At 33.2% G+C, this 14,333-nt stretch overlaps 1 protein-coding gene across 7 annotated transcripts in view; it reads left to right on the top strand.

Moving 5' to 3' along the window:
• MAP3K7 (mitogen-activated protein kinase kinase kinase 7) overlaps nt 1–13,635 on the top strand; it is a 72,945-nt gene extending 59,310 nt beyond the window's left edge. Inside the window, exons 14-19 of one of the 7 annotated variants that reach the window (XR_004184363.1) lie at nt 3,417–3,522; nt 7,900–7,961; nt 8,646–8,761; nt 10,524–11,296; nt 12,103–12,154; nt 13,390–13,635. Coding sequence is in view for 2 of the 7 variants with exons in the window: in XM_021937614.2 (XP_021793306.2) it covers nt 3,417–3,522; nt 7,900–7,961; nt 8,646–8,761; nt 10,524–10,704 (465 nt within the window). In the remaining 5 variants the exon portion in view is untranslated. Of the gene's footprint in view, nt 1–3,416; nt 3,523–7,899; nt 7,962–8,645; nt 8,762–10,523 lie in introns of all 7 variants that reach the window. The other 6 variants (XR_004184364.1, XR_004184362.1, XR_004184361.1 and 3 more) reach the window with 6 other exon arrangements.
• Nucleotides 13,636–14,333: the final 698 nt, after the last annotated feature.

Raw genomic sequence — 14,333 nt, 5'->3', positions numbered from 1 at the left:
TTAAATGCTTTTTCTGTATCTGTTGAGGTTTTGTCCTTTAATCTGTTGATGTAATGAATTGTATTAATGGAATTTCCTAATGTCAGATGAGTGACCTTTGCAGTCATTTGCAAAGTTGGATAAACCAAACTTTTTAATGATTTTTATTGCTTGTACACTGCCACATTATATTTGCTAATATAGGTTTTAGAAATTATGACTTTTGTGTCTCTTTTTATTTTTATTTTTTGGAAGTGAGGTTCAGTTGTAACTTTCTTTCTCACACTGTTCTTATATATTGATTTTTACTGCCTTCACAGAATGAGTCAGAAAGTTTCTTCTTTCTTTGTTTAGGATAATTTAAGATTGGAAAAATCCTTTTCTTGAATGTTTGATAGAACTTACCTGTAAAACCCTCCTCTGTGCTTGGTATTTTCTATAATGTATAGGAATTTTGGAAACTTTTTTTTTTAAGAATGTGTTCATTTTTATAGTATTGTCTCTGATTTCAAAATACTATCTTTTACTATTTTTCATTTTGGGAGGCAAATTCTTTTTTTTAACTAAGTTAGGTCTCTAGCTTATAAATTATTAGTGTTTCTGGTTTTTTCGTATATATATTTAGAGTTAAATATTTTCCTCTAAGTGCTCTTTTAGTCTCATCCCCAAGTGTTAGCATGATCATGTTAAAATTCAGTTCAAGTATTTCCTAATGTCCCTTTTGTTTTCTTCTTTGACCAATGAATTATTTAGAAGTGTTTTTCAAAACAAAAGATTTTTAAAGGTTTTGAAATCAGTATAAAAAGTAATTAAATTATGATACTGAAATGTTTTTAACTTTTTTGAGATTTGCTTTACAGCTTAGTACATAATCAGTTTTCATAATCAGTTTTCATCAGTGTCCCATGAATGCTTAAAAAGAATGTGTATTCTTCATTTGCTAGGCATAAAGTCACTTATGTTTAGATTAAGCTTGTTTTTTAATGGAGTTCAAGTTTTACTGTGTGTGTATGTTTTGTTTTATTTTTTGATCTCCTTTTATATAATTTACAGAAGAATATTAAAATATCTTACTGTGGGGCTGGGCACAGTTGCTCACACCTGTAATCCCAGCACTTTGGGAGGCCAAGGTGGGAGGATTTCTTGAAGCCATTAGGTCAGCCTGGGCAACATAGCAAGATCCCATCTCTACAAAAAGTTTAAAAATTAGCCAAGTGCAATGGCATGTAACTGTAGTCCCAGCTACTCGGGAGGCTAAGGCAGGAGGATCACTTGAGCCCAGGAGTTTGAGGGTACATCCTTGAGTTTTTTTGCTTTATCTGTTTATATGTACAGCATATAAATTTTGAATTGTTGGCCAGGCACAGTAGCTTATACCTGCAATCCCAGTGCTTTGGGAAACTGCGGAGGGAGAATCACTTGAGGCCAAGAGGTTGAGACCAGTCTGGGAACATAGCAAGACCCTGACTCCACAAAATATTTTAAAATTAGCTGGACACAGTTGTGTGTTCCTGTAGTCCCAGCTACTCAGGAGGCTGAGATGGGAGGATCGCTTGAGCCCAGGAGTTTGAGGGTATAGTGAGCTATGATGGTACCACTGCACTCTAGCCTGGGCAACAGAGCAAGACCTTGTCTTTAAAAACAAATCTCACTGTGATGGTAGATGTGTCCTTTTTCCTTGCAGTTTTTTTGATGTATCTATTTGTACATACAGCATATAAATTTGGAATCGTTGGCCAGGCACAGTGGCTCATGCCTGTAATCCCAGCACTTTGGGAGACTGAGGCAGGAGGGTCACTTGGGGCCAGGAGGTTGAGAGAAGCCTGGTCAACGTAGTAAGACCCATGTCTACAAAAAAATAATAATAATAATTTTTTAAAAATAAATTTTGAATTGCTGTATTCTGAATTGAACCACTTATCGTATTTCTCTAGTAATATTTTGCACCCTAAAATATATTCTCTCTGATACTAATATAGGTACTTTATTTGGGGTAGTTTTTGCCTGGTTTTCTTTTTTTATCCTGTAACTTTCTGTTTTCTCTGTCTCTGTAAATTAGATATATCTCTTATAAATAGCATTTAATTCATCCTGACAATCTGATTTTTTTTTAAATATCTTAACTGGAGAGTTTAATTCATTTACATTTATTATGGTTACTGATACGTTTGCTTTCTTATGTTTTCTCTTATTTCTCTTTTCAGCTTTCTTTTGAATTGAATAAATTTATTTTTAATTGTATTGTTTTCTTTCTGGTTTGGGAGTTACATATTACTACTTTTTGTAAATACCTTTGAAATTTTAACATTCATGCCCAACCTAGTAAAGATCTGTACCCTCATCCTGAACAATACAAGGATTTTTAAATCAGTGCTCTTCATGCTTTTGCTATTGTTATTTATAATTTTAGTGCCATCTTATTTATTTGTTTGATACTTCTATAAATTCAGTTTCCATCACTGAATGTTTTCAGTGTGTAGATTTATTTTCTGTTTATCTCTATTCCTTATTGTGTCTTGATCCTTCCATCAAGTAAAATTTTTCTTCTTCTAAAAATACGTGCTTGAAAAATTTCTGTGGTAAAAATGTATGGAAGGTAAACTCAGTTTTTGCCCATCTAAGAATGTTATTTTGGCCTCATTCTTCAAATTTTGTTGGCTAGACAATTCTAGACTGGCAGTTACTTTTCTTTCAGTACTTCGAAGATACAGTTCTACTTTCTTCTGGCTGCTTTTTCTATCTCCTATTGATTGTTTCCTAGAATTTGAATGTATACGTTCCATGTTGAACTCAATTTGTGAGCTTCTTCCTATTTCTTATGCTTGGGATTTGTTGTGGTTGGAATTTGTTGTAACCTGCATCCAAACTGGACATTTTTTGTGGATTCACAGTTAATACATTTCTCCCTTCTACCCAGAGCCACTAACCCAAGAGAGACAAATTTATTTCCTGTCCGCTTTTGTAGGACAGATTTTTTTTCCCCTAGTTGTGTGACCTTTTCTCTGAGAGTGAAGCCTTTGCTGAGCTTTAGCTTTAAGCAGAGGTTTCTGCAGTCTTACTTCATCCTACAAAGGCCCAAGGCTTTATGATCCATTCCTCTGAGTGCAGCATCCTGTGAAAATAGTAGCTCTAGGCCATTGGTGTTCAGTTGAAATTCCCAGGGCTGTCAGCTTAGGCACTTGCTAGTTTCCTGATCTTGTTTTGTTTCTAATCTCAGAGTATTTCTTAGTTTCTTGCAAGTTCATCAGTTTTTAAGAGGTATCATGTGTGAGTGCATATAAATTTTTACATATATATAAGAGAGGATTTATTTTGTTGTTTACAAGAGTTTTTTGGAGATCTCTAAGTCTCTTCTTTGCCTTTTAATGGAAACGTTCTCGTCATTTTTTTTTAATCAAAAAATCACATTTTGTTTCTCCTGTCACTTCTTGCTGTAGGTGAGCAGTAGGTCATCCAGTCCCAGTGTCAGAATGATTACTACCTCAGGACCAACCTCAGAAAAGCCAACGCGAAGTCATCCATGGACCCCTGATGATTCCACAGGTGACCAGTCTGTTTCTTCATACTTACGAAGTTCAATCAATCATGTTTATATTCATTTTCATTTGGCCATGTCATTACTCTAATTTTTACAAAGGCAGGCATTATACTGTTGTTTAGATTTTTATATGAAATAAACTATTTAGCAATACATGTTAAAATGCCATTTTGAATACAGAGACAGAGACTGCCTTGCCTTCTGTATTTTTTTTAATCCAGATACTAAACATGTATTTTAAAGATCATCTGTCTGGGGTTTTTTCCAGTTGCAAAGCATATTGAATTCTTGATACTTCAGCCTGTGATTTTCCTACTAGATACATCTTACTAGATGATAGTAGTAAAGTCATTATTTTTTCAGTAACCAAAATCGGAGAATGGTAAAAATCATCCTTATCATCTTCCTCTCAGTCTTTTGTTCTAAGGACATAAGATGTACCTTAAGGTGAAAAAAATTCTGACCATTGACCTTTTGAATTATTTTTAACTGATAAGAGACCCCATTTTCAGTTATACAAATATTCTATTAGACCTTTTGAAGCCTGTGAAGAGTTATTAAAGCTCCCCAACATGAATAACTAACTGGTCACAATATTAGTATTAATGTCTACCTGCCTAAAGGTAGTGATGGCACTGTTTCATTATGGGCAAACAGGAAATGATGTGCCACAGTAGAATTAATTTTTCCCCTAACTTTAAAAGAATACCTTGATAAATGTTTTTAAGTGTACTTATGAAATTTTTTATTTATATTATATTAAGTCATGAAGGGAAAGATGATCTCTTAAGCCCTTGGAAAATTAAAGCATTTGGTATTTTATATAAGATCGACTATGTTATTAATAGTAGCAATTAGATTGAAATTTAAAAGTCAGCTTTCTGTCTTTACAAACTAAAATACAACTCAAGTATTTATAGTTACCTGATGTGGTTTGGTCAAGTTTATAATTTAATTTAAAAAATTAACTGGGTGGTTTTTCTCTGTGTCATGTAAGATAGAACTATGTTTAGCCAGGGTGTACTCTCCAGTTTTAGGAAGTTTAAATTTAGTGGTGGCAAAAACTCCTGTTTCACCCCTAGCACAGCCCAACCTAGGACTGTCCAGAGCATTCACCACTACGCAGCACATGTATAGAATTCATTATAGACTTGCTCCTCCCCAGTGGTAGACAGGGAAATGCTCTTACCCAATTTTATCATTAACATTCAGGTGACAGCAGCTCTTTTTGATTTCTGAACCCTTTGGCAAGGGAGTACGCTCCCTGACATTACAGCATTTGCCCAGGTCTGGTACTCAACTCAGCAGACCCTCCTGTCTTCAGTCTATACTAATCTATATATGCCAGTCAACAGTGTGGCAGATTGTGACTTCATGGGGGTAAAATAAAAAATGTTTAAGCCTCTGTCTCACATAACTGCTACATTTCTGCTTCATGTGTTGCTTCTACCTTCCAACTCCTGTTCCACTGTTTCTTTTTTGTACCTAGAAACACCACAAAATACCAATTGCTAGAGATAATTTGCAATATCAGTTGAATTTTGTCTTTGCCTTGAAATATATTGCAAATGTGTGGCTCTAATTTCGAATACATTTTGAAAATGGATGCTCTGGTTTAAGTTTATAATTAATTCAGCTTTGCATTATTTCCAAGAAAAATATTGATAGCCAAGCTAATAGATTGGGAACCCTAAACTAGGGAACAGATAGGTAAAGTCTTTCTTTGCAGGCCCACTGACCAAGGAAAAAATTAAGAGTGTAAACCTAAGTTAAAACAACCTAATTAAATTTTTTTAATTTGAGAGGTTTTTGCATATTTTCAGAGAAAGCTAAAGAGCAAAACAATTTAATAATCCTAGCCAATAATGAGTGCTCTTCAGTTCCTATTTATAATATAATGGGTGTTTAAAAAGATACATATACTGAGAGGATCTAGTGAGAGAGATATCTAGACGCACAATAGAGGGAGCCGCAGAGGGGGAAACTCACTAAAGAATTTTCACCTGTGCTTAGTACTTTGCGAAGATGTATTAATATAAAGTATAAGGCATGGCCCCATTCCTTGCAGTCTGGTTAGAGTCATAATACTGACACATTAAAAATAAACTTATACTATATAATAACTTACTAAATTTATAGCACAAGCTGAGTGTTTCGATAGTTATAAGAGAAATCAATTAAACAAGACCTGGCATGGTCTCTGACCTTTTCATAAAATGATGAGACTTGTTCTTTAGTCATAAAGCAGAAAGGAGAAGGCAACATTCCACTGAAGGGAATGCATACTCAAAGAATATGAGATAGTAACAAGTGTTGTGTTTGTAGGGTCAGAAAAGAGAGTTTGCCTAATTTAACCAAACCGACATGTGCCTTGACATTCAGGAGAAGCAATTAGATTTGATTAGCAATTGAAACACACACACACACACACACACACACACACACACACAACTTTCATTAAATAATCTTCCAATCTTTGACCAATTATTGCTAGTAGGGACTGGAAGTTCAATTTCAATTTAGTTTGAAAGTGAGAAAGTGAAATCCCACTTGTTTCAGAGAGAAGATGAAATTCAATGAAGGACCTTAAGTTCCCCACTATAGAAGGATTTTAATTATTTGAATTACACAATCCTTGGACTTTTTTTCCACTCTCAGAATACCATGCAACATTGATGCATTATACTTAATTCTAAAATACATATCAGGTACAGGGTGCTGATATAATGAGATATATAATGTATCAGTGATCTAAGAAAGAATAATAGGAATGGAAATCTTAAATTGAGGAAACTTTTTCAAGACACTTAAATTTTTCTAGTAAATCAGGAGGAAATCAGTCATTTTAAGTCAGTTTTAGTTTTGTGGAAAGCAGTATTTATGTGGGAGCATAATTTGAAACTACTGTTGGGGTGGGAGGAGAGTTGGTCAGAGAAATAACAAATTAAGTGTATTTCTTGTTGAGCCACTTCAGAAAAACACACATTTATGTTAGTACTGTATATGAGCTTTAATGGTAAGGGCCTTAAGTCTCTACTGTTTTTCTGTATTGCCCTCCAATATTTAATAAACATTATTTTTCAATATGCAATTCATACTATACTGTTTTAAATTGTTCTTTCTTTCTAATTTTCCATTTAATATGAATGATAATGATAACTACCGTCATGCGTTGAGTGCTTAATATACGCCAGCATCGCATGGTGTTCCTCACAGGTATTATCTCATTTGGTCTGATTTCGCTAATTAGCTTTTGGAGTTTCTTGCAAGCACATTCTCAGTGGCTTTAAAAAAAAAAAAAAAGCAAAAAAAAAAAAAAAAAAACTGGAATATCAGCTAACAATAAATTGGAAGATTACTGAGCCAGCAACCCATCTTGAGTTTTTTTGGATTGCATACAGTGCATCTGCTGTCATCCTGACTTGCCTTTATCCACACCACTCCTTCAAGGAGTTATTCATCAGAAAAAGGCTGAACAGCTCACTCATTTAGCTCATTTTTTCTCTACTAACAGTGGGAAAGCAACTACTTCTGAAGTAGAAAATTCTATATTACTTCAGAGTTATTCTGCTTACTTCTGGAACTGTTCTACGTAACCATTAATGTTGAGAAGAGACTATCCCATGCATCTCAGTCAAGTTGTATGGCAGTTTTACCTCTTTTGAAATATAAACAAAAGCATTCTATTCAAATAATTTTATAAAATTGACTGGTTGTTTGAATTAATCAACTTACCTGTTTTCGGCATGACATTGAGCCACAGGTTTCATCCTCTTTTTGGTCCCTTACTGTTCATATTTGTAATACACTCTCATCACCAACATCTCATTTTCTGCAGTGATTCTTACTAGGAAGGGTGAGATGAGTGGTGGGGGTCACATTATAACCTATATAAATTGAAAGTGATCCTCTGGAAGAGAATGTATCTCTGCTTTCTCCCTTTCCCTGTTAAGGAACATGGATATTAACAGAGTTGACATAGCCTTCTATAAAATAAACTTAGCATGATAAAGAAAAGAGATGTGGGGTTTGATTAGATAGGGTCAATTAAGACTAAATTTAAAATATAAAGGTCTCATATCACTGTTTTTGTTTTTAATTAACTCAGAGCTTAGAAGCTCTGATATATTGTGTTCTATTCAGTTTATAGTCAACTTAAATTATAGATATGAGAATATGATTGCATTCTAATATCTGATAATTGAATATCCTTTTTTTAACCTTTAGAATTCAGAAACAGACTCTTCCATTACCAATAGCCATAACTTTTAATTTACATAATATTTACTTTAGGGGAAAAAAAGCATTTCATTCATGCTTTCTTGCTGTTCATTTATAACTATTTGTGACAGAAAATGAATAAAATACCTGCTTGATTCCAGATACCAATGGATCAGATAACTCCATCCCAATGGCTTATCTTACACTGGATCACCAGCTACAGGTAAAGGAGTACTTTCTCATTGGAAGCTGACTTTTTTCTTCTTAGAGAGTTTAAAGCTGATAATTGTGTTGCCACCCATCATTCTATAGTCCTTAATTTATCCTTTTAGTTGGCCTCCTTAAACTTTTTAGAATCAAATCAAAATAAACAATTTTTTTGGTTAAGTTAATTAAACATTAAATTGGCAGACTCATATTCTTTTCAGTCATCTTAAAATCCTCCAGTATCTTTCCTTAGTACTGCTAAGCATTACATTTTCACTGTTTAATTTTAGTCCGTTAAAACAAAACTCATAGGTTTATTTCTATCTAATACATTTGTGATACATTCTCGTGTTCGTAGTGACTAAAAATGTAAATAATATACTTCAGTGCCTCCTCATGAGTATGAGGTCTATAAACATCTTTTAGTTTGATCCTGTTTGCAACCTGAAATGTCATACCAGAGACTACAACTCCAACAATCATGGTTCTCTGTAACAAACTGTTAAAACAGCAAGAGTAAATTTAAATGCTGAGTTAACTCTGACAAAAGGACCCTGAGATTTTCTAGGGCATGGTTTAACAGTTATTTTTAAAAGATCATTGCTTTAGTGCTATAAAAATATATCACAGTCTGTGTTAACTCTCAGCTAGATATTGAAATTTGATGTAATTATGTTTTAACATTCCTGATTATTTTCAGCCTCTAGCACCGTGCCCAAACTCCAAAGAATCTATGGCAGTGTTTGAACAGCATTGTAAAATGGCACAAGAATATATGAAAGTTCAAACAGAAATTGCATTGTTATTACAGAGAAAGTAAGTTATTTTTTATGAATAAAAATAAAAATACATTAGTATTTTGAGTTTAAAATATGATAAGGTGCAATGAAAACGTAGTTTTTAGAATCAGTCATTAAGTATACTTTCAACTTGTTTAAGCTTTAAGCACCCTTATACTAAAAATTTTTTATGCAAAACTCAATCCTTTTGACTATATCATATTAGTGCTATGGAAAATAAACTGGTGCTCTATACCCATTGTTTTATGTTCTCAGAGCTGTTTAGATTTATTGTTATAAAGACTTACTGTTTTCTTGTACATAGATAAAATAATTTGATTTACTAACATTCAGTTGTGCCTTATCTTAAAAACATTTTTGTAGATACAACTTTTTCCAAGTGTATGTTTAGGATTGGATTACTTATTAAAAGACTGTATTTCATAACTGAGTGTTTTTCTAAGGTGTTATAGAAACTGCCTTCCTCCCTTTTTAAAGAAATCCAGTCTAATTTCCTTACTACTACATTCACAGTTCTTAAATATGTATGTATCTTCAGTTTTCTTAAGCATGACCTTCAGGAAGTTTTATACTTAGGAAACTGAATTATTAGTGGTAACTAAAATGAAGTGTTAAGGAAAAAATTTTGGCAACTTTATATATGTATGATAATAGGATTCCCTTCATTAATTTTAATCTAAATAAATGAAAGGTTTTTTTCTGAATTTGTGAAAAGCTTTCTGTATGTGCTTCAAAAACAAAGAGAGAATAGATTGTTTTATCACAACTTATTGATACAGTGATTTAAATTGAACCAACCTAGTATTTGAAAGGTAAGCCTAAATAGGAAATTAAATACTACAGTCTGGAAATCGTAGAATTAATTATGGAACTGCTGGCACTTTATGTTGAAAAAGCTTGATTTCTTATTTCACTATTTAACCTGTACTTTTGCCATACTTTAATCATTTGAAAGAAGAATTCTATGCTGGAAAAAACAAATGGTAGAGTAGGCTGTTGGCTGTGAAAACTGTGACAGTTTTAATTAATTTTAAATACTTTCAGAAATAGTATTAGGTAATTATTTTGCTTAAGGACCTTTTATTAATTATTCATTTATATCCAGTAACCTCACTTTAGGAAATGCCTAAAGATCCATCTTTTTTGGGAATACTTAATAGTTCCCGAATAAAAGGGACTTAAATAAGTTTATCAGACTATAAAAGAATGAGAGTCTTTCCTGAAAATGCTTGCAAATGTAAGTATTTTAAAAGAAGTGGTACTTTGTAATTTTTCTCACTGCTTTAAAATGGGAAAAAGCTTTAAATTCGATAGCATTTATTTTAATTAGCTTGCAAATTTTCTGTTAGCTTACCACTTTCTACTATAGTTAAGTAGGATTGTGACTTCAGAATGCGAATGAGTATAAAAGTAGAATGTGAATGATAAAAACTTCATATTTTCCCATAGCCAGATAGAACCTTTCCCAGCCTTTTTTCATCCTTCCTATACAAAAAGAGGATAGAAAATGAAATTTTCTGAAACTTTTATTTTACCATTTTATCTGCTTCACTATTTATCCAAGTACAGTTACTTAATAAAAGGATTATGATATTTGTATGATTACACTAGAAATAGATGAGAGTTCTACCTCAGTCCATAATTATGCTTGAGCAGTGTACCTAAGATGCAAAATGATAAACCCAGAATAAAAATTCTTATTAATTGAGCTTCCATCATCAGCTAGTAAGGTATGAATTTTTCCATCATATGTAATATTATGTGGTATTTGTTTGTAGGCAAGAACTAGTTGCAGAACTGGACCAGGATGAAAAGGACCAGCAAAATACATCTCGCCTGGTACAGGAACATAAAAAGCTTTTAGATGAAAACAAAAGCCTTTCTACTTACTACCAGCAATGCAAAAAACAACTAGAGGTCATCAGAAGTCAGCAGCAGAAACGACAAGGCACTTCGTGATTCTCTGGGACCGTTACATTTTGAAATATGCAAAGAAAGACTTTTTTTTAAGGAAAGGAAAACCTTAAAATGACAATTCATGAGTGTTAGCTTTTTGGCGTGTTCTGAATGCCAACTGCCTATATTTGCTGCATTTGTTTCATTGTTTATTTTCCTTTTCTCATGGTGGACATACAATTTTACTGTTTCATTGCATAACATGGTAGCATCTGTGACTTGAATGAGCAGCACTTTGCAACTTCAAAACAGATGCAGTGAACTGTGGCTGTATATGCATGCTCATTGTGTGAAGGCTAGCCTAACAGAACAGGAGGTATCAAACTAGCTGCTATGTGCAAACATCGTCCATTTTTTCATATTAGAGGTGGAACCTCAAGAATGACTTTATTCTTGTATCTCATCTCAAAATACTAATAATTTTTTTCCCAAAAGATGGTATATACCAAGTTAAAGACAGGGTATTATAAATTTAGAGTGATTGGTGGTATATTATGGAAATACAGAATCTTTAGGGATAGTTCAGTGTAAGGGCTTTGATGCCAGCATCCTTGGATCAGTACTGAACTCAGTTCCATCCGTAAAATATGTAAAGGTAAGTGGCAGCTGCTCTATTTAATGAAAGCAGTTTTACCGGATTTTGTTAGACTAAGATTTGATTGTGATACATTGAACAAAATGGAACTCATTTTTTTTTTAAGGAGTAAAGATTTTTAATTCTGTGATTGTGTGTATGTGTGTTGAAACTGTAAAGCTTTTATGACTAATATTAATCTCTTAAATGAAATTAAAAGGCAAAAGAACATGATTGAGCTTAAATGATCATTTCTTCCTGCAATGATTCTTGGATTGTTTTCTCATGTATTTGAAAAAAAAAAATGAAGAAAAATAATGGAAAATGGAAATATTGCTCCAGCTAAAAAAGGCTTGGGCTTAATTTCTTTTTATGATACCAAATGAGGAATAAACCAGGCAAATCAGAAGGAAGTTAAAAAAGTAAATATAAATTCAACAAGTATCCTAACTATCCTGGATATTGAAATATTTGATTTTCCTTACAATCCCATAGAATGCCTGCTGCCTTTCAACACTTTTAAAATAATTTCAACACTTACAGAGTATTTATATTGTTACCAGTAATTTTGCTACCAAAACCTTCAGAATAACTTTAATAATAATATGACATTGAAATAATAGACTATGCAAACTATATTTTTTCAGTTGGTGTTAAAATAAGTCACATTTTGATACCAATACAAGGTGTCTTTCAAACAAGGATGTCATCAATCTGATTTTTATAGCATTAATGTTTTAGGAAGAAAAAGTTCAAAATGAAAGCATTAATTGCTGTGATTATTAGAATTCTGTCATGACCGTATTGCAGTTTTTGCTCTATTTCAGATAAGCAAGATCTAAGAAGTTATCAAAACTATTCTTTAAAATGCTAAAGCAGGTAACTTTTTCTTCCATTATTTTTTCCTCCTACCACTGAGTTTTATAATGAATTCCTTGTGTATACAAACAATACAGGTGAAGGACAGTTTGTACTAAACTGCTATTTTTAGCTTCTTCAAAAGCTATTTTAGAAAGCTTCCCAGAAATAAATGTCTTCTATCATTTAATTTAAATAAAAGGAGTGTTATTGTTCCCAAATAATTTGATTACCTAGCTGAAACAGATATTGGGTTCAGCATAGTAATAGTAAAATAAAATCGGCAGAGAAAATAACTGTAGACTAGGATAAAGCATGACTCCTCCATAGCATTGTTGCTTGTATGTACATCTGTCACTCCACTGAAAGGGACCTAGTCACTTTAAAGAGGCCTTTTATCTCAGAGCACGAGATATCCAAGTGTGAATGCTAAGGCTTGATGTTGCCATTAGGATTTAGCATTCAAGATTTCAGATTTTATTTCTAGTCATTGATGTGTTTTGCTATATCATAACACACTTAAAGGGAAATTTTATTACAGTTTTTACTTGTAGTCATTTCATAAAAATATCCAAATAGCTAAATGGAAGAAAATAGTAGATTTAGTCATGGTACCAAATGCAAGAGGCTGTTGAACAGTTGCTTGTTTGTTTACAGTAAGTTCCTTGGGATTTTCAGTACTGTAGTTGCCCTGGACAATTGAGTACAGTTCAGCCTTACTCTGTTTTTAAGTAGTTGTGTTGTCATTTTCATGCTTTTAAGTCCTGATGATCCCTGGAGATGGGAGAAAAAGATACCGGGGATAATTAAAATCCACAGCCAGTTTCATCAGTGTCCTTATCCATCAAACCTGCAAATAAAAATGTTAACAAGGAGCCAAACTTATTCGCTCTGGTTTTACAATTTATTTTGACCTTCCTTTTTTGGGTGGAAATCGCAAACAGCCAAGCAAGTGGCTGGAATGCTCCAGTCTAAGAAATTCAAAAACAATCACTGAGTAAGCCCTAATTACATTTTACTCTTGCCTCCAGGGAAAGAAAGAAAGCTTTTATCTAATCTAGTGGGAAGTATTCATGAGCAATAAAAATCACTTTTTTGAGTTGAATAATAATCAGTTAAGAATATTTACCGTATAGCAACACAGCGTATAAAGATTTGTTAAAAGTTGTTTACAAATGTTTGACTATTTTTGCTGAAGTATTTTAGAGTATTGAATGTCTTCTCTCTTCAAGTTTCTTTCATGTTCCTAATTTCAGCTCCTGTAGCCAGAGATCACAGGTCTTCCCTGTGAAACTTTGGTTTCTTTCTATAAATGTGTGTGGTTTTCAGCGCTCAACTCCTGTCTTCAAATGGTAGTAAGTTCTCCTTCTACTTCTGTCATTCAGAACATTTTATGTCAAATGATGTAATGCAGAAATTCTTGTCCATACTTGTAATTGAAGGACGCTTTTTAGATTTATTTTTGTTTTTAATAAAATTCAGATTACTATTCTAAACTGGTACGTAAAAGTGGTGAATGACTTGTATCAGCAAATGAGCTGTGAGGTGTTCTGCTGTAGCACCGCGTTTACCTTACACAGAATCTAGTCAAAACTGAAATGGCACTTTTGTACGACAATCAGGGTTTTTAAGAGGCTGGGTAATTGGCCGGTTAACACATCATCTCTTGCATTTCAACGTTTTGTGTTAAATGGAGCTCTTCACAATTTCGTGAGTCCTAATTTGTATGAAGCACAACACGTCATATATCGCTAAGTGATTCTTCTCATCAGAAAGCTGTTTTCTTAGAGTATTTCTAAGTTAAATTAGGTATTTCATTCCTTTATCAACCTGCTGGCTTTCCAACCTAAACATATGCACACATTCTTATAAACTCTACCTTCATTTAAGTAAATCCATCCATTCATTTGCTCATTCTTTTAATAAATATTTGTTTATCATATATTATAAACTGCACTGCTATTACCAATACCAAGTTACATGTCCATTGCAGTCACAGTAGTTAGATAGTATTCCCATCTTACAGATGGGAAAATAGGCTCCTAAAGGTTAAGACTTGTGCCTAAGTCTGCTTTTCCATCATCATCTGTTTCAGGCAGAATCTCATGCATGGGGACGCCGTGGCCACTGTTAGTCCATGATGCAAAGAAAGCATAGGAAAAATCTTAGATTGAATGGCAAACAAAGGAAGAGAACGAGA

This window comes from Papio anubis, chromosome 6 (assembly GCF_008728515.1).
Source record: "Papio anubis isolate 15944 chromosome 6, Panubis1.0, whole genome shotgun sequence".
NCBI classification, from domain to species: Eukaryota; Metazoa; Chordata; class Mammalia; order Primates; family Cercopithecidae; genus Papio; species Papio anubis.
This window is presented reverse-complemented; position numbering and strand designations above follow the sequence as displayed.